At 44.1% G+C, this 22988-nt stretch overlaps 2 protein-coding genes across 2 annotated transcripts; both read right to left on the reverse strand.

Annotated features, from left to right (window-relative positions):
- Nucleotides 1-6546: 6546 nt before the first annotated feature.
- Nucleotides 6547-8914, reverse strand: LOC146656955 (fatty acid synthase-like). The gene is made up of 4 exons (XM_085424738.1): nucleotides 8781-8914; nucleotides 8552-8650; nucleotides 7860-8111; nucleotides 6547-7732 (listed from the first exon to the last, which is right to left on the reverse strand). Exons 1-4 carry the CDS (start codon nucleotides 8868-8870, stop codon nucleotides 7595-7597), a joined length of 579 nt encoding a protein of 192 aa, XP_085280864.1. The 5' UTR covers nucleotides 8871-8914; the 3' UTR covers nucleotides 6547-7594.
- Nucleotides 8915-15163: 6249 nt separating this feature from the next.
- Nucleotides 15164-21627, reverse strand: LOC146656956 (ribosomal biogenesis protein LAS1L-like). Its single transcript, XM_085424739.1, has one exon. The coding sequence runs from the start codon at nucleotides 21077-21079 to the stop codon at nucleotides 19442-19444; it is 1638 nt and encodes a 545-aa protein (XP_085280865.1). The 5' UTR covers nucleotides 21080-21627; the 3' UTR covers nucleotides 15164-19441.
- Between the last annotated feature and the right edge of the window lie 1361 nt (nucleotides 21628-22988).

Genomic DNA, 22988 nt, shown 5'->3' on the forward strand with positions numbered 1-22988 from the left:
CAGCTCCCCGTCTCCCGGTGACCCTGCTAGGTCCACCTTCTTAGGGAAACCCTCTGCAGAGGAGCTGACAGAGCCAGGAACTTGTGAGTTGTGTGTGTCCACTCAGGCATCATTCATGCTTGTTCTGTAGGCAGTTCCTGTCAGAAGGAGGAGGCGCAGCAGGAGCGTCGGGGGGCGGAAGACGGTGCCTCAGTGCCTCTCTCCTTCTGACATTGTTAAAGAAAACACAACAAATTTATAATTATTTAGATATTTACATGTAGGTAATGTCCTCAAGTTCTGTATAACCACTTTTTCCTCTCTCTGTGTTTGTTTCTCGTTCGTTGTTGTGTGTGTTTGTGTGCATTTGTCTCTTTCAAACAGGTGCTGGTCCTCACCTCTGCAGTGCTGCCGTCTCCTGTAGCGCTGCATGGTTCTAAGCTAAGTTTCCTTTCCTTTTTCTGTTCTCTTAGATTTGTCCTCAGGTTTGAAGTGTCTGTGTTGTGCAGCTGGTCTGGTCTGTCGCTATAACGCGGCCTCGCTGTTTCGCACATTTTTTTTGTGCAAGTTTGCATGCTTTTTTTTTTTTTTGCGCACAGCGCTTTGTGTTCTGCGTCCTGATTGGCTTCAGACTATTGTTGATCTCCTCCGTGCCGTCTCTCCTGTGCAGTACAGAATCGCTGATTCATTGATTCATTAATGATTCATTGATGTTGAATTATCTCTCAGCTGCTCTGTTCTCATGTGCTGGACCTGAAAACACGGTTTGATCTTTGGTTTCTGTAATACTGGACTTATTTGTCTACGAAGGTTTGAGCTTTGAGAGCTTAAACAGGAGAGAAACGTGTGAAAATGTTCATGTCGGTCTGAGTGTATAAAGTGTGTAGTGACGGGTTTTACAGCCTTAAAACATTGATAATAACTGTGAAAAATAAAGTTGGCTACTTCAGATTTCACCAATCGCAGGTTATTTTTAGAACGTAACTCCCGCGATAAACGAGGGAGCGCTGTTTACAGATACTGAGAAGTATAAAATCTGAATCCTTTCTCTCGTTTGCTCTGAGGCGCGGGGGGGAAATATCGACAAGTCGATCAACATCATCTACAGATACATTCGACATCTCGAAAAATGTAAATTGCCACTTGATTCGTCCATTTGGTTGAAAAACCCGACCGTGAACAAGGAGCGAATATCACACCGGAAACTAAGCGCTATGCGCCGGAAGTAGCATATGCTAAGGCGCACACAGGTCTAAGTTATAGGTCTAAGTTCCCCATAATGCACTGGGTGTTTCTTCTTCACTCAACATGTGTTAGTAGACCTCTCTGCATTCAGCCCGTCTGCCCCTCATCTATCGATGGATGTTTGTTAGAGGCTTTGGTTCCCACTGTCGCTCACAGACGGTCACCTAATGTTTCCCTGTGTAACTGCAGGGTCTTTGCCTTATAACATAGAAGTAGCTTGAGGTAACTGTTGTTATGATTTGATGCTGTGTGTGTGTAATAAAGCTCCCTTACTGACAGTGGGTCACCACAGCTTGTAGCTCCATGTATTTGATGTGGCACGTTTGCCCTCGCTGACACAACCCTAAAGGGATTTGTGTGTATGAATAAAGTTTATTGTTCATACAGTTCATTGCCGTATGTCTATGAAAGGCTGAATGAGGGTTGTAGCTCCCTCAGCAGCTGTGGAGCGATGGCTCGTGGTCACCTGATTCAGCCCTGGAGATGTGGTTGGTTAGACACGCTGCTTTAGTTGGACACTACAAACCACACTCACCTGTTTACACAAACACATACACACCTTTTGTGTTACAACCACCTTGTTACACTCAAACACCAGATGATGCATCTGAGCCAACTAAGGATTCACTGAGACTGAAGAAGCTCGAGATCATAAGAATTTGAGGCTCAGCTGATACAGTATCATAGGACAATCCAACCATTGTATGTCAAGAGACTATAGGCAGTAAAAGCTCCATCTGGAGGAGGAACGACGTGGTTCAGAGCGTTGCCTCCTGCAGCTGGTGACATGTTCAGATTTCAGCTCTGTCGGTTAGAAAGTCTGTTTTTGTTTTTCATCTGTGTGTTGCTCTTTCATCCTTTTGTTCTTCCTCTTTCTTGCATCAAGCTGGCTGACTTCACCACTGATGAGGTAACCATGAGCAGTAAGCCTCGTGTCGCTCACAGTTACATTTAACATAGTGCGATAAACGCACTCAGTCTTTATAAGGTACATCCTCTAAAGGTTCACATAACAGACAAACAGGATAATAAAAATAATCTGGTTCTCTGCAGCGTCCTCAGATGAACAACACACAACATTATTAGACGTCTCAGTATTTGTTACACTGAACACAAATATAAACACAACACTTTTGTTTCCATGAGCTGAACCGGATCCTGACTGGTTTTGCGACATGTGTGTCATTGTGCTACACATGTACGGCATATTTCAGAGTGGCCTTTTATTGTGGGCAGTCTCAGACACACCTGTGCAATATTCATGCTGTCTAATCAGCACCTTGACATGCCACACCTCACAGGTGTGGCATGTTAGACTACTTTTAATTAACTGCTTCAGCCCACTTACAATGAAAATGTAACAAAAAATCTTGTTCCTGACCTGTGCAGTATGTTAACACTATTGGAAGTAAAAATAACTCTAATTTTGAAAACACAACTTTCTTTCTTTCTTTTTTTTTTAATAAAGCTCTGACTTGTATTATGAGTCTGTGGTCTGGGAGAGAGTCTGTAACTCTGTCTGCAAAATACAGGATATAATGACCAATGTTGGGCAATTAATTATATAGTTACTTCTTCAAAAAAGTAACCGAGTTATGCAAACAAAGTTTTTTGCAGCTGTTTACCTAAAAATGTAGCCAAGGCGTTTTTTAATTAAACATTTCAAACTATTTACAGAACAATCAGCTGTTCTGCATCAAATCTGATGCCACACAAATTATTTGTGCCACTCCAAAAAATAATTTGTGTCCACTATGAGATGAAGGAGAACAACAGCCTGATACCTGCAGGACAACAGCAGATGTATCACTGCTGTAACACCTGTAACATTCAGCAGTCGCCTCATTGTTCTGACACACACAACAAAACTGCTGACTACACTACACACTCACTACATAAGATTTGCGCTAAACGTCGCAAATCTCTCACATCTCCAAGCACCGCCGTCACTCCTAAAACTTCCTCCCGTTTCTAACCCTTGCCATATAATTTTTGATTGGTCCACATGGTACATTTTTCCACCAATAGGAAAGGGTGGTGGGGTGTTGTTTTTGCTCACAGGCTTTCGAGCGTTTTCCTTATAAAACGGCGTTTTCACCGTTTCTTCCCGCAGTAAATATAAACAACGACAGTATTCAGGAAGAAAACCAAACATTGCAGATATTTTTATCATAACTCTGGTTGTACGCGGCCGATCAACACAATTTAAAAACTGGTATAAAGTCCACACTTTTCCCGTCAGTTGTTCCGTCGGTCCTGCTCACATCTCCAATGGTTGTACACGTTGTCATTAACGTGGCTTCACTCTACATCAGCCGCTTTGCTAAAACACCGGTGTCGGCGCATAAGGACGCGTCAGAGCCTGACAGCGACGTTGATTAGCTGCGTATATACGAATGTGAATCGCGTGATTGGCTGGACTACGGGATAAGGTGGCCTCGTTCTAATCCTATACGGGAGCAGCCAGTCACTGACTAACACTGCAAAACAGGATTGTTAAAGTTTTCATTTTAATTTCAATTCAGGTGAATTTTTTTTTTTTTTTTTTTTTTTTTTTTTTGGTGCGCGCAACGCAGATTTTCTGTGCAGAGACCGTGCCAGCAGTGCGCAATTGTGTACGCGCGCAGCTTAGAGGGAACATTGCTTGCGAGTGTCGGGTCTTTTGTGTTTGTAGAAAATGTTTCATATCTCTGAGTTCAGCTCATGGAAAACAGGAGCAAAAGCAAAAGTGTTGCGTTTATATTTTTGTTCAGTGTAAATGATAAAACATCAGGTTTGACCCAGAATACAGTTTGGTCCACATGGTGGCGCTGTGAAAAGTGCGCGCTGTACTGGTGGCACCAGTGTCCCCAGCCCACAGACCAGTGCTGCCACTAATCGAGTTTCATTAGCAGCATCTAAATGCTGTTTAAAGGTGGACTTCATCTGTCACACAGGAGCAGTTTGGCTTCGCTTTGCTTAAATAATGACCTGGTGTATTTCTGTATACACACCTGCTAAGGATCAGGTGACTTTTATAATAAAAGGTTAATACGTGAAACCTTAAAAATAAAAAGAGCTGTTTTTAGCAGTATTTAGGCTGCAGTCTGTGTATTATGTCCATGATATTCTACATTACAGTAAAAACAGTAATTATATAAAGAACAGATGGATCAGGATCCTGTCTGTGTCTTTACTATGATCTCAGCTGATAATGAGGCTTGAAAGAGACATGTTTGAACTTTTGCATTGATCAGACAAATAAGCCTGCATGTTTGCATGAGCTTTACCTTTAACTGTAAAACATGAAGCCTTTATTATTAAAAAAACAAAACCCTTTTGGTGTCATACAGGTAAGAAAGCAGCGAAGCGTTTTTCTCTCTAACAGACCTTTCATCTGTTTTCTCTGCCGTTGCTCTGATGGGACCTGCAGGGTGTTTTTGGTGACGTGGAGGTTTGCACAGTTGCTGCCTGTGGTGTGTGTAGAAATGTTCATGTTCTAGTCCCACTGTGAAGCACATAGACGTGTCCTGACTTCCTGTCTGTCCCACACTCTGTTGTCTCTGTTTGTTGCTGCCAACAGTACAAGTCATCTTTGCAGATTTTACTGAATTAACAAAAACATTTTTACTGAAAGACTTATTCAGTAAACACGTTTGTTACACTGAGACTGAAAAAGAGATCCCTGTTTACGCTCATAGAAAACGAGCCTCTGTTTTACTTTATTGAAATCATTTCTAATCACAGACAGGATCAGCAGCGTGCAGCTGCAGTGAGGTGTTAGTAGAGGAGCTGTGTTTGTGAGCTGTAGTCTGGATCAGGTCTCTGTGGGAGACTCGGGTTACAGTACTTCTGAATATCACACAGCACATTTCTTCAGAATCGGTTGCTGTTTGCTAACATTTGACCTTTGCCCTTTTAGGCTGCCCTTCTGGCGCCCGTCGATGAGGACTTGGGATCTGACAAGAAGCAAACTGGGGGAAGCAGCAGAGTACCAGACTTCCCTCCTCCAGCAGGCCGGGAGATCTTGTTGCGCACCTGTGTGCCGCGACCAGCAGCGTACTCCAAGGCGCTGCCTCAGCGGCTCTTCTGTGTCCTGATGAGGGAGGAGTTTAGGTTGGCCGGAGCCTTTTCCACAGACACGTCCTTCTTTTAAGTCCTGTGAACAATTCACACCTGGGATAAAGATAAGTGAAGGACACAGGATGGAGACTTTCACATAAAACAATAAAGCTGAATTGAACTAAAGTGAATAATTTGAAAATGACTCAGTGTTTTATCAGCGACACGTTACCGCAGCCTTTTAAGATCACTGAACCTGTTACTTCAAAAAACAACATGTAATGTTGAAGGGGACAAAGAGTTAGTTCATGTTTGACACTGATGTTAATCAAAACTTCCAAGATCCAGGTTGAATAAAACAGCATTAGGTGTGTGATTTCACTCTGCTCCACACACCTGCGTGCTCCAATCAGAGACACCAGAGGAACAGGTGATGAATGTGATGGGGAAGCATACGCAGGTGTGACATACAGAGCCGTGGGAATTACAGGACATTATTACTGTTGATATATTCTCAGCGATCAGCTGTTAGTGAAGAGCATGAAAACCTTACTGCACGTCGGTCAGCTCAACTTAGCTCGCTGGATAATTTACTTGTCAGCTTGAAAACATTTAACTTTAACAAAATGTTCACCAACACGGGTCAGTGTAGGTCACTGAGTCATCCTGCACACTAGCCCTGCCCCGCCCACCTGTGTTTATACACCTCTGCAGCCCCTCCTCCTTCAGCCGGGACATTTGTTCTAGCCTTCATTCATAAACTCGGCTTTCTAACATGCAGCTAAAGTTCAGTCTGCATGCTCGACCCACATACTCCTGGTAGCTGAAGTGAAATACTGCTGTGCGTAAGGGTCGGGCGGGTGACCACGTCACCTGGTCATGGGGTAAATGCTGCGGCCGGGTTCAACTCTGACCTGAGGCCCTTTATTTCTCCCTCCCTGCTTTGCTGTCTGGTCTTCATTGTGCTATTAAATACAGACAAAAAAGTTTGTTCTCCTCCTTCCATCACCACCTTTGTTGCATGTAGAAAAGTGTCATATAGAACCAGTCGTTACTTTAATGGTCTGAACTAAACGGTCGGGTGGCGCCAACAGCGACTAAGAATTTTCTGGGCCAACAGGATTTGTGTTTCAGTCCCTGATAAACTGACCCATCCTCTAAAAAACAAAACCCAAAAACTATATTTACAAGATAAATGATCAGAAATAGTAACGACAACAAAAGCACAGGAATCATAGATCCAACGGGACAGGCTCGTTACAATGAAGGAAAACACTGAGCGACTGTTGAGGCCCTTATTAGTCCTACAAAACATAACAGAAATGTTACAATAAAACACAGAGGCCTTTATTGTCACGTCCATCGTACTGTGACTCCTCAGCACATTCATCTCCAATCAGCAGCTTCCTTCACTGACCCAATCACAGGTCTCAGGCCAGCTGTTGTACTCAGGTTTGGATTATTTGCTGAGGTTTTAGATCTCTGGACCAAAGCCTTTAAAAGGAAACAGTTTCTCAGAGGTTACATCAGTAAATATGATCTCACTGTTACAGTGATCATTCACATCTCTGATTAACCTCTGAAGAGACACATTTGGTCCTTAGCGACGCCTCTGTCACAGGCGTCTGTCAGAACAACAGCGTGTGTTTGACACAGTCCATCATGAAGAGAAGCAGTTTTTCTTCTGAATTAGTGAAATAACTGGTCTGTAAATTACAGTAACACGAGTGTCATTGTTAAAACACAGTTTATGAAACACTTAATTTGTTGTGAACTTATTGACAACGTAAACATTTGCTGGTTGCCACTGTAACTGATGACTGTGTGGTCACATGACTGAAAAGTAAACAAATATCACAAAATAAAGAAATGCCTCCAACTTGTGTTACGAGTAGTTAGTGTGCAGAAACACGGCTGCAGGGTCAGCCCTCCCTCCACAGTCGCTCATCAGGCTGGTCGCAGCGCGTTTGCCTGTCTACTGATGTCTGCATGAGCAGAAACACCAATTTGAGTGATGTTATGTAATTCAGGATTCAATCAATGTGTCAGTGTTTGTTACTTTGTTACATTAATTTTTTAACCACGTTATTTTGTTGTGGGATGAACTTCTGCAAACAACAACATATGGCAACAAAAAACAAAACTTGCAGTTGGAATCGATGGAGCTGTGAGATGATGGGATGTCGACTGGTTCACTAACCATTAACATTTGGGATATTAGGATAACAGTAGCGTGTAAACATAAGCAGTGCAAACACTTCCTATAACGACACATTTACAGTCTAGTTTGGGGAAAGCTGAGGAATTAGGGTGAAGAGACGGTGGATGTTTAACCCTCCCTTGGTTTGACAGCTCGCTCAGCCAGCGAGTTATGAATGATGTTCTTGATAGACTCCGCCCCCGCGCCTTCTAGGAAAGTGTGGTGATCTCCCTTGATGACGTGGACCGACACCTCGCCATCACAGACCTGAAGAAAGACGCAGTACACAGTTTGAACATTGGAAGGCTCAGACAGAGTTTATAGAAACACACACAAGCGCACACACGCACAGTGAAGATAAGTACTACAGACTGATGTAAATGTGCATCGGTACCTCGCTGAGCTTATAGTCAGCTCCCAGGTTTTGCTCATATTCGCTGCTGGTTTCGGCGCGCAGCAGCTTCACGCTGCCGTGGTATTTTGCAGTAGGTACATATGCATCAGCAGCCTTTAGCTTGTAGTAGAAGGCGGAGGCTGCAAAGTGCAGTGAGTCTCGGTCGATGTCCTTGTGAGCGGAGGTGATTAGGTCCACGGCCACACTGACGCGTGCATTCAGGTCTGACAGCGGGAGCAGAGTCTCCAAAAGCTGTAGGATGTAACCATGGAGACGACTGTAAGTTCATAGCAAACGTTACCGCGTGCTCGCGGAGATATTGTTGTTTTCAGAAAAGTAAGTGACACATAATTAATGAACATCACAGATCTTATGTATATGAAAATGCAAAATGAAGATGTTTTGATATTCAGGAGTTACAAATGTCAGCTTTCAGTGAGAAACTGTACGAAGGTTTGATTTAACCGCATGTTTTACTTTAGTCTCCATAACAGCTCCAAACATCACATCATTGTTGAGTCAAACCTGCACCACACACAGACTGTGCTGGAACAGCAGCTCCAGACTGTGTTACAGTCACCATCTTTACCTTACAGGCGCCGTGAGGCAAAAGCTCAGGTTGTGTGGCCTTTAACGCTGATGCCACATAAAGGAATACTTGTGTGTGAACCTGTGGGTCAGAGACAGTATACCTTGTTGTATTCAATGCCAGTGAACTGCTGGATGAAGGCACACAAGGCTTCAGTCTCAGCCTCAGACTCGTTGCCGGGTGTTAGCTTGGCTCTGTAGCTCTGCAAATCAAAAACACAGTTAAACCTGTTCACATGCAGATCATGTGACCAGAGCTCATCCTTCAAAACCAACATCACACACGCTATACAGCATATACATGAAATAAAGATGCGCGAGTGTTTCTCTGACCTGTGTGTACGCTGCCACATATGAATGTGAGCCATCAAAGAGAAACAGGAACTCCACAGGCTGATTCTGGGTCTGCAGCTGAGAGCACATTTCAAATGCTACACAGGCACCAGAAGAATATCCAGCGACTCTGTACGGGCCGTCCGGCTGCACCTGCCTGACGCAGCTCACGTAGTAGGCAGCCAGGGACTCAATGCTATCCAGAGGAGCAGCTGCAAAGGAAACACATGAGGGGAGTTAGTTTGGCTGCACAGTGACATAAACAGCTGATGCACAACATGTGAGTGACAAAGGTCTGAGAACAGAACCACAAACTTTTAAACTGTGAAACAAAGAAAACATGAAATCACATCAGGTCTTTGGTTTTCCTCAGGCCATTATGGAGGGAGCTGTATATGTACAAGTGTTTGTAGTTTCACCTTTGAACAGTCAGACTTTCAGCTTTAACACATTTTGCTGTTTAACAGTTACACACGTTTTGATACACATGATTGTGACACCTGGTGAGGACGCACACTCATCATTTGATGACAAGTAAGGACACGTAGTTTCCACGATGGTTCAAAGTGTTGATTTTGTGTTTTAAAGTTTTTCTCTGTGACTGTAAAGTCATTTTAATATGAGCCCCATTATGCTGACACCCACGCAGACGATGCACACAGCTCAGCAACACCAACAAGCCTGAAACTCAAATGACATGAAAAGTTATCCATGAGGCGCCAAAACACAACAACAGCTGCAGCAAAGGCTCTTTGTACTGTAAGATGAAGATCCTACAAAAGTAGAAGCCTCACAAACCACATGTAGACTGGTTGTGCAAACTCCCACAGACCCTGCAGTCGAGAGGATAACAAGCTGCTCCAGTGATCATGACCAGGACACAAACTGCTTCCTCCTGAATCAGAGGCCTGACTGACAGACACAACCTGGCATAGAGGAGGCTGAGGAGTGTGACAGTTGGAGCACACGCTCAGGTCTAGGTCTTTAAACAGGGGAACCACCACCCCAGTGTGCCAGTCCAGAGGCAGCATCCCAGAGCTTCACGCAGCGCCGTGTCAGCCAGGACGGCCCTGCAACACCCAGATCCTTCTCATCAGCCTCAGGTCTGTCCTAAATCCTAGCAGGAGCTACCACGACGCGTACCACAAAATGCATCGCACTGGTTCTTCCCAGTAGTTGGAACTGGTTGTCTGCTTGCCAATGAATCCTGCTTATTGGTTCCACTTGTGCTACAATCAGGACGAATTGTAGTGGGTTAGGGTTAGCTGGATATGTGCTGGATATGTGGTGGAGGGTAACTGCAAGAGAAGAAGCTAGTGGGGGAGTAGAGCAGGGGAGGATGTGGGTCCCCGGGGCCTGCTGGAGGTCCAGGTCCATGCCCGATGTGAGTAGCAGCAGGGCCAGCGCGCCCAGGAGCACATCTTTTTCGACCGTAAAGGAGACAGGAGGCCGACTCTCTGCCTCGGCTAAATGGAGAGGGAATTTCAGAAGGGCCAGGGCACAAGCATGGACCTTTTTCAGCTGTAAGGGAGACAAGAGCAAGGTGTGACGTAGGTCCCCGGGGCCTGCTGGAGGTCCAGGTCCACGCTCGATTTGAGTAGCAGCAATGGCCAGTGCACCAGGAGCACATCTTTTTCGACTATAAAGGAGACAGGAGGCCGAACAGGTCTCTGACCCTTCAGCATAGACAGGTGGCTGAATGGGCCCCTTGGGCCCTCCAGCCGAGACAGACAGCTCAAACGGGTTCCTCTGACCCTTCAGCGGAGACAGACACCGAACCAGCATGTGTGGAGACCTCTGGCAGTGTGGACACTGGCTGGAGCTTAGTGGCACATTGGCTTGGCTCAGGCAGTGGTATGCAGTCCTCAGAGGGCTGAAAGTGTTCTCCAACACATCCAGCAGAGGACAGAGGACTCTACTAAAAAATCCGACTCTACTAACCTATCAGAGGCTGCTTAAGATCAGAATGCAATCATCTGCAGTTTTCTTCTTAATTAACAATAAACTTAGTGTATATGTACTCCTAAATTTGATGAAAGTGATAAATAATAGACAGCTCTCTCTCTCTCTATATTCTGACATTTAACTAATTCAAAAGATATTTCAATATTTATTTATCTAAAACAAAACAAGTTAGAATAGCCTTTATTGTCATTGTACAGAGTACAACGAAATTGGAGTGCCACTCCCTTGGTGCAAGTTTCAATAATAAATATAAATGTAAAATATAAAAAGTACAAAAAAACAATCGTAAGTACTCAAACAATAGTTTGTACAATATATACAGGATAGCAGCATTAATATAATGACAGTATGAATAGCAGCATAATATAATGACAGTGACGGTATGGAATAGGTTCAATTGTTTTTGTTCTTATTTACTACGGTGATAGCTCTGGGAAAGAAGCTATCCCTGAATCTGTTTGTCCTGGTTTTATGTGACCTGTACCGTCGGCCTGACGGTAATAGTTCAAACAGTTGGTTGCTGGGGTGAGAGTAGTCCTTGATGATATTGCCAGTTCTGCTGAGGTACCGAGAGTTTGCAGTGACCTCCATGCTGGGCAGAGAGCAGCCAGTGATCTTCTAGTTGCAAGTTCACTCTAAATTGATGTTTAACAGAAAAAAAAATGTTTTTATGTTTTTTCCCTAAAGTGTATGTAAATATCTGGTTTCAGCTGTGAATATACTGCTGTGTATTGAAATTCCTCTTGTTTTGCATAGAAATATACTGAACAACATACAAAGCATAATATATAAAATAAAATCTACCTGAGTTTTTTCTTTGAAAGAAGCCACTTATGTCAATTGTTGTGTTCATCAGTACATAACTGAAACCGATTACAGTGCTTTGTTTAGCCGTGGAGGGAAACAACTGAAAATATGAAATAAACACACATGTAAGCTAAGACTCTCTAAAAAAACATCATTGTTGTTGTTCGGATTTTCATTTCCCCATTTGTTGATTCACTCCAAGAGCAAGTAACGTAATATGGGTCAAGTGATCAGTTTGATATCAATCTTTTGTGATACACCGTCATATTTACATTATTTGTACAGTATGAATGATTTGCTTTGGTACCTGGTCAAACTTAAGCTCTCCTCTGTCTGCCTGTCTACGCTTCTCCTGCAGCAGTTTCTCCCCCCTCGCTCACATGCGTAAGTGCTATGCTCAGTCACCCAGTGCCTGAGCTCAGATCATACCAAAATTAGGGTGAATTTACGACTGTGCGCTATGTGCTTCGAATATTGTGTGTAGTTTTTTGTTTTATACAGTTGGCAGTCAGGCATCAGTAACAAAATCACCAGGCTCACAGTAGACAGATTCACAAGAAATTCATTTGGGCTTAGAAGGAATAAAACAAACAGAATCCTTAATTAAGCTTGCGTTAGATTGCAAAATGGTCCCAGATGAAACAGTCTTAACAACACGAAATGCACAGTTCTTTTGTAAAGGTTCTTTTTATTTGGAAGGAAAAATAAGCACAGACAGAGTCCCCAGAAGTGTCCAAAAAGTGATTTATTAAACACACACAGTTATACAGTGTGGGAAGCCGGTCTTCGATCTTCTCTGCTCGTTACAGAAAGCTTTATAGCCTAATATGACGTCAGAACATTTCCTAGAACTCAGCTTCTCAGAAACCTAACACTTTCTCAGGCTTTATGTTCCCAGATATGGATGAGGGAAAACATCTGGTCTAAACAATTGTGTGTCCGAGTGTGCAGTTTGTGAGATTGTCTGTCCAGGCCAACAAAAGGTCGCTGTCCTCATCTGACTTTACTTTGGGCCGCCTGGAGCCACAGAGATGCTGGTGGTTTTTGCATAATAGAATATTACAGAGGAATGTGTCTTATTCTGCGTGCTCTGGAATACAAGATTAAGCAGATTTACTAAATGATAAATGATACATGATAATGGTGATGATCAACTGATACTAAGTGATGCAGACTAATGAAATAATAATGAAATAATGGCAGTGAAATTACATGTTTTTCTTGACAACTCCTCCTCTTGGGCTCGCTTGCGAGCCCAACTTACACCAGGATTTGTCTCACTCCTCCGTCCAGCCTACAATCTCCCTCAAAGGCATCATGGACTCCGGCGCAGCTGAACCTGCTGAGCCTGAGCTCAGGGCTCTCTCCAGCATCTTTACTAAAAGCCGCCGGACCAGAGGGATGAGACAACATCCAATCATCAATATGACAAGAAAAACAACAAAAGAAAACATGGCAGACATAACAACACTCTTCCATTGCCCAAAGACAGACGTGAACCAGTCTCCCGGTCCAGTGTTCACACCTGATTGCTCATGCATGGTTTTAGATAACATTTTCAGACTCTCAAGCGCCCTAGTAACCGTACCGTCTGGTGCAGTATTGTTGGGTATGAACGTGCAACACATGTCCCCAAACATGGCACAGACACCACCTTTCTCAGCCAACAACATGTCCAGGGCCATTCGATTCTGGATTCCCATTAACGACGTCGGGCCTAATTGTTCCGCAAGGCCTTCTACCGCGTCCCTAGGGAGATTAGAGAGTCTCAACACATTATAATGGACATAGTTAATGCGATCGACATTTTTATTCGGAGTTATCCATAGAAACACACTTTCAAAGCCGGCCGCTATCTGATTAACTAACTTATACTCATCTGGAACTCCCCTGGGAACTCCTATTGAGTCAATCCAGGTTGGCGAGTCCCATCTTGGGTCATATTTGTGCATACTGTTGCGAAATCGATCAACTTCAGACCAGACAAAAAACAACGGAGGCTCCGGAAAAGTGCAATCAAACGATGAGTTTTATTATCACAGGAGAACAACCAGCCGTCAGCATACAGAATGGGTTGCTCTGACAAAAATACACTGGGTTCTGGTTTTATAGGATAACATATCACACCTACGTCAATACAGTTCAAAAATACAGGGTGACAGATGGACAAAAGTTCAATTCGTGCAAACAAGGGTACATCACATATACTTTTAATAACTATAAACTGACATATAACTTCTCCTTTCTTCATTACTTGCCTTTTAAGGTAATAACTTCAGGTCTTAGCATTTCTGAGAGCTAATAATTGGACCCTCGTCATTAATCACTAAGTAAAGTACTTTAGCAGCCAGTCTCAGACTGGAGTAGAAGACGCTTAGGCCTTCACTCAAACCTGACTATGTGTATTGTAAGCATGCATGCAATTAACCTGCTATGTTCTCATCTCCCCTCAACATGTATCATCTGGACACTCTCACCAGTGAAGCTTAAAACCTTCTAGACTGGAACATCAACTCTTAACCAAGCACATTTATGCATTGTGTATAAAATGAACTCAACCTATAAAATAGAAAGGTCAATGTGATGACAGACATATTCAATGCAATATAAACCCTGTAAGAAATATTACTGATAAGTGATACTGTGAAACATGTTATTAATACATTCTTCATAAGGCAAATTATATGGTAGTAATAAAAGAATCTCTGAATCCCAACATTCCCTCTTTTGACATTCCCACAGGAATGTCACCATACTTCATGTTGTATCACTCCCTGCCCCACTCTATGGGTTCCAGGTTCATCTGGTAGATGCCCTCAACCCAGCCAGGGTTCGTAACCCTCGCCACTATCTTTACCAACAATCCTCTGACACAAGGAATGATACAACAACCAGCGATGACCAATATTCCCAAAAATACAGCCAATGAGCACATCACTGATATAGCCACACCATTGTCCAAACACAGATGTCATCCAGGATGCCAGCGGGTTTTCAATACCTGGGCCCTGTGCTTCGTACGTCGCTTACTACATCCAAGATCAAATGAAACATCCAAGACCAAATCATCGCGCTAACTCTGAGCTCGCTATTCCGGTTCCCCGAACACACCTGTTGTTGACGATTAGTACAGCTGGATGAAGTAATGTGAGATCACTGGGTGGCCCAACAGGGGCTACGCATCGATAGTAGAAACATTGATCGGCAACCCTTTGATTGGTCGGCGAAAATGTCAAAGGAGCGCGCTCGGTATTTTTCGGCAGCAGAGCAAGAACTCTTGAGTGAGGGATTTCAGGAGTTTCAGAGTTTAATTAAAACGCAAGGGAACACTGCAAAGGCTGCAAAAGCAAGGAGAGAGGGCTGGCAGAAAGTTGCTGACAAATCAAACTCGTAAGTAATTCAATAATAACAATAATAATGGAGTGGATTTATATAGCGCTTTTCAAGGCACCCAAAGCGCTTTACAATGCCACTATTCATTCACTCTCACATTCACACACTGGTGGAGGCAGCTACGGTTGTAGCCACAGCTGCCCTGGGGCAGACTGACAGAAGCCAGGCTGCCATATTGCGCCATCGGCCCCTCTGGCCAACACCAGTAGGCGGTAGGGTAGATTTATCATATCACACCATATTATCCAATATTATATTACATTATATTATATTATAATATGTTATATTATATCCCCTTTCACATTAGAGCCACAACAGGACCCACTAGAACATGGGAACAAGTAAAAGTGAAATATAAGAATATTCTACAGAATGGTAATATTTATCACTTATATTGCTTGTCGTCTCTTGGAAAGAGACCCTGGAATACTCTGTTTGTTTGTTCATAACAGCAACCAAGAAAAGGGCAGAGCAAAAAAAAAGACAGGTGGTGGTCCTGCACCCCCTCGTCAACAAGTTGGTTAAGTGAATAATACCCTCACGGGAAAATCGATATCTCTCTATGAGCACACTGTCGCGCTGAGCTAAAGGATCCTGTCTGTCCCGCAATATACGCTGAATTCTGAGGACTCTCCTTATCAATCTTGCACCTTCCGCAATGGGTTGCTCGCGTAAACGGACAGGATATGACTGCGACAGACTTCCCAAATCCACCTTCGCTTTTATAGCCGTGGTCTCTCATCTTGATTACACGAAGTAATTTACAATTACTACTCTGAAATATGAATTACATCTGTAATAATCACATACATGTAATAGAATGTTAATAGTACATTTCCCTTTTTTAGGGAATGACCTGTATGTATCTGTGTGAAATCAATAAAAGGATCAAGTGCTGCATTATCTTTAGTTACATTGATGTTATTTATTTATGGTGAAACAGTGGTGGAATATCGCTGTTGCTTTCGTATGAATGACGCGGACATACCTGCGTGGCCGCGATCTAATCCTGTTTACATAAAGTAAACCTGCTCCCCAGCAGGTTTACGCTTACGGCTCTGTTGCTATGACAGCAAGTCCCGGATGGGCTTCGGGGAACCGAACGATCCAGGATCACGCGAAATCGTCAACAATCTCATCCAGCTAACTCACTTAGCGCGGTACGAAGAACAGGCCCCTGAGTGCTCATGCATGGTTTTAGACAAAGTTTTCAGGCCCTGCAGAGCTCGGGTTACTGAGCCACCTGGGGCAGTATTATTGGGGATATACGTGCAGCACATATCTCCAAACATCGAGCACACACCTCCCCTCTCTGCCAATAACATGTCAAGCGCCATCCTATTTTGAACTCCCATCAGAGAACTTGGACCCAATTGTTCTGCGAACCCCATCATGGCGTCCCTGGTTAGGTTAGAAAGTCTCAGCAGATTGTAATGAACATAGTTAATGCGGTCAACATTCTTATTAGGTGTTACCCAAAGGAATATACTCTCAAATCCTGCAGCTATCGGATTCACCAGCTTATATTCGTCTGGAACTCCCCTAGGCGAGTTCAGGCGAGGATCATAAGCATGTGTACCTTGGGTCCCTCTTTTGACCAAAACATGTCTCAGACGTCTGGCGGCTAGAGTACGTGTGTTGCGTTGTGGAATAGCCTTTACCTGATTCCCAATCAGCATGAGTGGAGCTCCTAATCGCACCATCGCACATGTCCCTAGGCTTCCTATAGGAACATGAACCAACAGAGTATTTTCCCCACAATAATAATAGAGCCCACTTCCTGCCCAGGTTCCAATTACCGTGCTAGGGCCGCTTACATTGTTGGTGGTTCGTCCCTGAAGTGTGACGGCACACCAAGTTGGATCGATCTCTCCCACCTTGTACTTTTCATTATCAGTAGAGAACTTAAAACATGCATAGTTATCTTGTTTTGGCATAAATGGTCCCACTGTTGTCTGACACTTTCCATCTACTACTGGCTCCTGTACATTTAATGACGTCACACAAATCTAACATGAATGAGCTGGTAGACCCTTTAACATAGTTCAACTCTATGCCATTATTTCTGCTGAGACATTCATCACCTTTACCTGACCCCTCGCGCTTTTGTCTTTCTAGCGATCCTGTTTTAGGACCTACAGTCTCAGGAACTGCTGGGCTGGACTGGCCTCCGTGTTCAGACAAGGGGTCCGGAGTGCCTTGCAAAATACAGACAAAAGACAACAGAGCCATGGTTACTATTATCGCATATAATACACATGTAGTTGTAAGGAACATTTTAATACGTTTCTTCCCATTACGTGTCTCTGATTCGGTTGTTTGCATCATGTTATATAAACTTTGTATTCTAGACTTGTTATATAGATTTTAGATTCTGGACTGAAACTCCCCTCTTTGTGGAGCCTTTAACTTATCACTGCCCCTTTCTGATGGCGTGACGACCTTCTCCGCTGCTGCTCTTCTTTCTTCAGCCTTCCAGGTGGACTACTGAATGGCCTGTTGCACAGGTGAGAGGGTTTATTCTGCCTCTGTTTGTTGACACCTGTGTTGGTTGAAGCCTCTTCCTCAACCAAGCTCTCATGTGCTGGTGCACACTGCGACCAGTGATACCAGGTGTCGCCCTTCCCTTTCAGTTGGAATGCTGTAGTTGTCCTGGCAACGACCTCGTATGGACCAGTCCAGCGTGGCTCCTTCCACTTGCGTTTGAGCACCTTCAGCCACACCACCTTTGCCTCCGGGGTCGCCCTGTCCACAGCGTGTAATCCAGATGTGACCTGTTTGCGAAACTGGAGATTCTTGCCACCCCTGTGGTCGCTGTGTTACTGGAATGTTCTCCTGTAAAGGATAGAAAACAAAAAGCCTCTCTCTGGTACACCTCACTAATCTACTGTGTTCATCTAATGTTCCCTTAATTATTCAAAGTTGGTTCAAGATATCATGTTCTGGGCTCTATCCTTTATATTAACTTTACTTAATCTAAATGCTCTTTATGTGTGTAAAGAGTTTATCTTCTAACCAGGATTCAGTTCATTTTAATCCTTCAACTTAAACATGAAAATAACAATGTCTGCCTCAGTTTTACCATATCTAAATCATCAAACACCCCAAAAGTCCTAAAATGATCCTAAACCCATTTCAACTTAAACCTTAAATCCCCCCTTTATTTTGACACATTTCATGTGTCAAAATAATGTACAAAACTAAAAATGCTCAGTTTTCCCCACTCATGATCCAATCTATGTCATGAAAATGAACTTAAAACAGAACAGTCATCAGTCATGTGCTTAGCCTTAGTCCAGTCTTTACCTCAGTGTCCAGTTGGTCCAACCTTAGTTCAGTTCGTCCGTCCAGTCACCGTCCATTCATACGTATTCACACCAGGTATTTCCTCTTTCTTGCCGAGACAACAAGAAACTGTTCCTCTTTCACAGTTGCGAGTAAACATAACTAACCTCTCACCTATAAATGATTCTCTCTAACTAAGTGTGTGTGTGTATATGTCGTCCTCAAATGCTCTCTCATCTCACCCGTTGCACTTCTGACCTTCCACCAGACCAGAGGCTCATCAAATAGCCTCGTCTAACCTGCTCCTCAGAATAACTTAGACTCTGCTTTCATTAATGCAAACTTTCTGCAACTTAGTCTTTCTGAAAGACACACACTGTTTAAACCTCTGAATGCAATATCAATGCTGCAGATTATATTATTAATGCAATGGTGACGATGACGATTATTTAACAATAGCAGTAAAATAATTTCCCTGCTCCACACTCCCTCTCTCGACCTCTGGTACACCAGAGGTCGCAATACATTGTGTCCTCGCTCTGACCCTCTCTTGTGGTCCATCCGGCTTCGGGCCTCCAGGATCCTCACCCCCTGTGGTCGCCGAGATCTTCTGCAAAGGAAACAAAACACCTTTTCCTGCATCTCCCTAACTTATCATAGTTGGGACTCTTTAATCAAAAGCCTTATCCTAATTATGTTCTTGACTTATAGACTTGTATTTATATATATTCTTCAACGTTACTCATCATTTTACCACTCTCTTAAAACGCTGACACTAACTTCATTTTAAAACCTCACATTTCCTATGTTATAACCTGTTTTTGATATAGCCTTTTTATTTCATTTTGCTCCTTTTAATGTAACAATACCTTATAATTCTAGTTTATCAGACTTAATCAAAACCTATGCTTTCCTTCCTTTGGTCCTTCTTTAAATCAGAACATTTTGTCTTCTGAAAGTTTTATTTCTGCTTCTGCCAACATGTTTAGTTAACGAGCTCGACTGGACAGAAACAATCACAACTGCTGAACCTGCACTGTGCTCATGGTTAAAATTCCACAACATTTTGTCTTCTGAATATTGTATTTTTGCTTCAAAACTGCTTCTAGCACAACAAGAGTCAGCGGAGGCTGGAATGACAACAACAACAACAATCTTGTGCTTAACATAAAACAAAAAATAACACAAGTAACAAAAATAACACAAGTAACTTAAAAAAGCTTCAGTCCACATTTCAGTTTGTTGAGCTCGCTGTTGCTCCAGAGGAGGCCCTCAGCTGGCCGGGCTGGAGCCGAGGCCCCGGGGATGCTGCTACGTGTCGCGCTGCTCTCCAGCTCCACTGGCTGGTCAAACACAGTCATTATCGAATAATTGTCCACCATGAGGCACGACGGGTCGTCCGACTGTCCAGGAACTTTACCAAGGGGATAGTTCTTCCATGTGACATTATCAGTGCACACCTGCCACGGAGAACCTCTGAGGGCAAGTGCTCTTTCAGCCTGCACGTCTGCCCATTTGCGCTCCTCACTTCTCTCCGAGTCCATCGGTGAGGAGTGTTGCATCTGGTCCAGCAGCATACTCACAGTATATATGGGCTGCTGCTGCTGCAGAGGTGTGCTGGCCTCTGAGCGCTCTGTCTGTGTGTAGATGGAGCAGAGCTGGAACAGCTTCTCTCTGGTTTCCTGAGGGGGGGGATGCTCCATGTCATCCAGGACTAGCTGGATCAGGTGAGGTGTGCTGATGCAGGGGGCATCCAGACATGCAGAGAGAAGCTGCTGCCACCTCAGCTTGATGCGGTCGATGAAAATCCTGTCCTTCATTCTGGCTTTCTTCTGCAACCTTGTCTCAAAATGATATTCAATTTTGTTGTTGTTGCAGAGGAAGACTTCTGAAATCCATGCAGAAATATAGAAACACCTGTGACCGTTGGGCTCTTTGCTGAGCAGCTTCAGTTCCACAAAGAGCTTCTCCAGGAAGAGGTGAATGAAAGACGAAGAGTTAAGCATCTTTAGCAGGGGCAGCCAAAAGCGCAGGAAGGTTTGTGGGACTCTGGGCTCAGTGGGACTGGCACTGTCAGATGTTGCACAGCCTAATGCTTCCAGCTGCTCCATGGTAGGAACAAGAAAACCGTCTTCCAGCAGCACATCAATCAACAGCTCCCTGGACCCCAGTGCAAACTGCTTGATCTCACCCAGCAACGAACTCATGTCTGCTAAGGGGGCCTGCCACAAGCTCTTCCCCTTGTCTTCAGGAGACCCATCATCAAAAGCTTGGTACTGGTCCTTCTCAAAAGAGATCAGCAGCTCCCGAGCGTTTCTGCAGGCATCCACTTCTTTCTGCCTGGCAACGAGCTGCTCATCGGGGCCTCCTCCCAGCTGTCTGGACCAAAACTCCTGCTGGAGCCACTCCAGGACCACCTTACATCCCTTTCGGCACCATTTCAAAGAAGGAAGAGTCCCATGCATGATTTCGTGCCTCAGATCCACCACCCACTCGGGGATGTTCAAGTTTCCAGCCAGTTGCCTCAGCGGCGGGGCCTTTCTCCCCTGCTGGCGCTCCGTGATAAGATTAAAAAATCTTACCAGGGCCGTCCCGTACATCAGGGTCAAGTCATCTCCGGTAAGCTGTCCGGACCGGTCCCGCACCTGGCAGCGCACGAGGTCTGCTGTGCAGTCCACGGCCACGGGAAAACTATCAGCGCACCTGGCCCTCCAAGCCGATATCCTCTCTAACGCAAACCTCTGCAGAGAGGAGTCCATCGAGTAAAGGTAGTCCCGAACCTGATCCCACTCCGCTTTGTTAAGCCAGGCTACCACATGGCGTGTTTTCTCAGAGCCCTTTTTATTCATTGTGCGCTCTCCGGACCTCACGCTCAATCTCTCACTCACCGGGAAAAGCCGCTCGCCTCACGCAGAGACCACTCGCAGATTTATATGACAGAGGACCGCGTTCAGAGCTTCGAGTTTTACAGTTGCTTGTCGCACAGCAACCAGGAAATGATGCTAACGTTTTCTTCGGCTTCGTTTGTGGCTGACGTTCAGAGCGCTTATTTACATGATGCTGGTCATAAACGAGCTTTCTTTGGCTATGGTCAATGGCGTGTCCAGCGGGGTGGCCTGGGGGGGCACAGGCCACCCCCCCAACCAGACTGGCCACCCCAGGTGCCACCCCAAAGGCAAAACAATAAAATTCAATCAAATATCAAATGTCCGATTATGTTTTCACGGTGACGCTCAGATATCCGAGTGTAAGTGAATGCAGCATCGGCTTCTGCGCTATGTGCATCACGTTAGCAAAGGTAGGAGAGCCAAGCACGAAAGACGTCACTGCAGGAAACAATTTTTCGGTGAAAGAAAATGAGGACAGAATAAATGTCCCGGTAAGTAATATTAAGTTTGTTGAGTTTAGTAAACTTCAGCGAAATTAGAATACCAAGGAAAAAATAACACTTAAAGAATTATTGCAGCCGTGGAATATTTCAGACAGTATGCTACAGAGGGGAGCTAACATAAGAGTTATGAGTTATAAGATGTAATCTAAGTCGTAACATTGCTGTATGGAGCTGCAGATTTGGTTGCAGGTTAACATAGCTGGACTGGCCATCGGGCTTATTTGACTTATTTTTTATTTATTTTTGTAAGGGCATGAACAATGAGAGGTGGTGGATTGGCCAGATGCAGGTCGATGTGTAGAAATAACTCCGTTGTTTGGTGGTGGCTATGGCGGGGCTTCCACAGAGGCAGCAGGTGGATGAGGGAAGGGGAGGCAGGAGGAGAGCCCCGAGGCAGCCGCCAGTCCGAGTGTCAGGTGAACTGAACTTCAGGTAAGAAGTTATGACCTGCAGTCTATCTGGGTCAGATATGAACTAAGTTTAGGTGGAGTTTATTTTCGTTGTGCTGACTTTTTACTGTCAGTTGCAATAACTCATACTGCGTTCTAGCCAGCTTGGAGTTTTTATACAGCTGTTCGGTTGCTATGATGTTACTGATAGTGAACTTTATTTTATTCATAAGGTTAGTTAGTAGAGTTGCCAACGGCTCCTTAAAAAAATGGAATGGTCCCTCAATCAGAGAAAATATTACACGTTTCGTATTGAGCTGAGAAGAGACGCAGTTTGTCCCGAACTTCAGCTAGAATGGAAAAAGACACAAAGCTGGATTTATTCTGTCTTTACGCTGCACAGCTGCCTCTTCTCTCATCCTCCCTCTCCTGTTGCTACTTCAATCATGAAACTGATCGATGATCAGCTGATCGGCTTTTCTCTCTTGTTTGTTTATCGCCCACTTTGCGCCAGAAAGACGAAACCAGCAGATGTCGCGCTAAACAACAGCAGCACGTTTAAGCTTGATCGGCTGTTGTTAGAATTTATTTAATATTAATTTCTAGTATCAGCTGATGTTTGCTGGAGCCACAGCTGTAAAGCTGCTGGTCATGATGTCGGTTTGGATATCTGGTGAGAGGGAAACGTGAAGACCACCCACCAGGATCCTTTTTTATGTAGCTGACAGCTGGTAACTGTGCAGGGGCGGGTCTAGCAAAGTTTTGCCAGGGGGCCAGGTAGGGCATTAACAGGGAAAGGGGGCACAAAGAAATACTTTTCTTTCCTATTCTCATTTAAAATATCTAGCTTTTATTAAATAATTATCTAAATCTTACAACCAAAGTTTTTATCTGACGTAAAATGTATAGAAATCATACATATACCAAAAAGACTGTACATCACTGTCACAACAGGGTTTGTTTTCATTCAAAGGCTTT

The sequence above is a fragment of the Rhamphochromis longiceps genome, linkage group LG12 (assembly GCF_057381845.1).
Source record: "Rhamphochromis longiceps isolate RC_006_pf linkage group LG12, R_longiceps_female_GT1.1, whole genome shotgun sequence".
In the NCBI taxonomy this organism is placed as follows: Eukaryota; Metazoa; Chordata; class Actinopteri; order Cichliformes; family Cichlidae; genus Rhamphochromis; species Rhamphochromis longiceps.